We start from the raw sequence: 500 nt of genomic DNA, 5'->3' as shown, positions 1-500 counted from the left end.
CCTCGCAGCCCCAAAGCTCCCCCACCAATGTCTTCAACACCTCCCATGGAGGTAGAAAAGAAAGATCTTCCTACTGAGATAAAATTCTCCATTGGACTTTTGCGGAGCACGACATCCAAAGCATGGAGGTAGTCTTGAGGAAGGGGAACTCCATCCTCTTCCTCATCTTTCAAAAACTTTCTCAACTCTTCCCCACTTACTTTTGAAACTAATCTGATGATTACTTTAAAAAGCTTTGAATTTAGTCTCGCATTGCTGAAAGATTGAGGTGTGGTTATTGGAAGATTAACAAACAACTCAATCCTATCATCTTGGAACCCAATGGAGCTGTATAGATTCTTCCTTCCATCAAAGACAGGATGGGCGCCTGCAAAGACCTCCGAATTTTCCAGAATTAGCTTCCTTTTGATCATTCGAGCAACTTCCTTGGACGGGCGAGGAGAAATCTCAACATCATAATGGAAAATTTTCTGCATTGGATCGAATTTTACAAGAAAATG

General features: G+C 41.8%; 1 protein-coding gene across 1 annotated transcript; it reads right to left on the bottom strand.

The window, feature by feature from the left end:
- Positions 1 to 6: 6 nt before the first annotated feature.
- LOC110034273 (protein argonaute 7-like) lies at positions 7 to 497 on the bottom strand (the record flags this gene model as incomplete). Its single annotated transcript, XM_020738553.1, has 1 exon — positions 7 to 497. A coding segment is annotated over one exon (491 nt), but the record flags the coding sequence as incomplete, so codon positions are not given.
- Between the last annotated feature and the right edge of the window lie 3 nt (positions 498 to 500).

This window comes from Phalaenopsis equestris, unplaced genomic scaffold, assembly GCF_001263595.1.
Source record: "Phalaenopsis equestris unplaced genomic scaffold, ASM126359v1 Scaffold180638, whole genome shotgun sequence".
Taxonomy (NCBI): domain Eukaryota; kingdom Viridiplantae; phylum Streptophyta; class Magnoliopsida; order Asparagales; family Orchidaceae; genus Phalaenopsis; species Phalaenopsis equestris.
The sequence above is the reverse complement of the archived record's forward strand: the minus strand, read 5'-3'. Positions and strand labels throughout refer to the sequence as shown.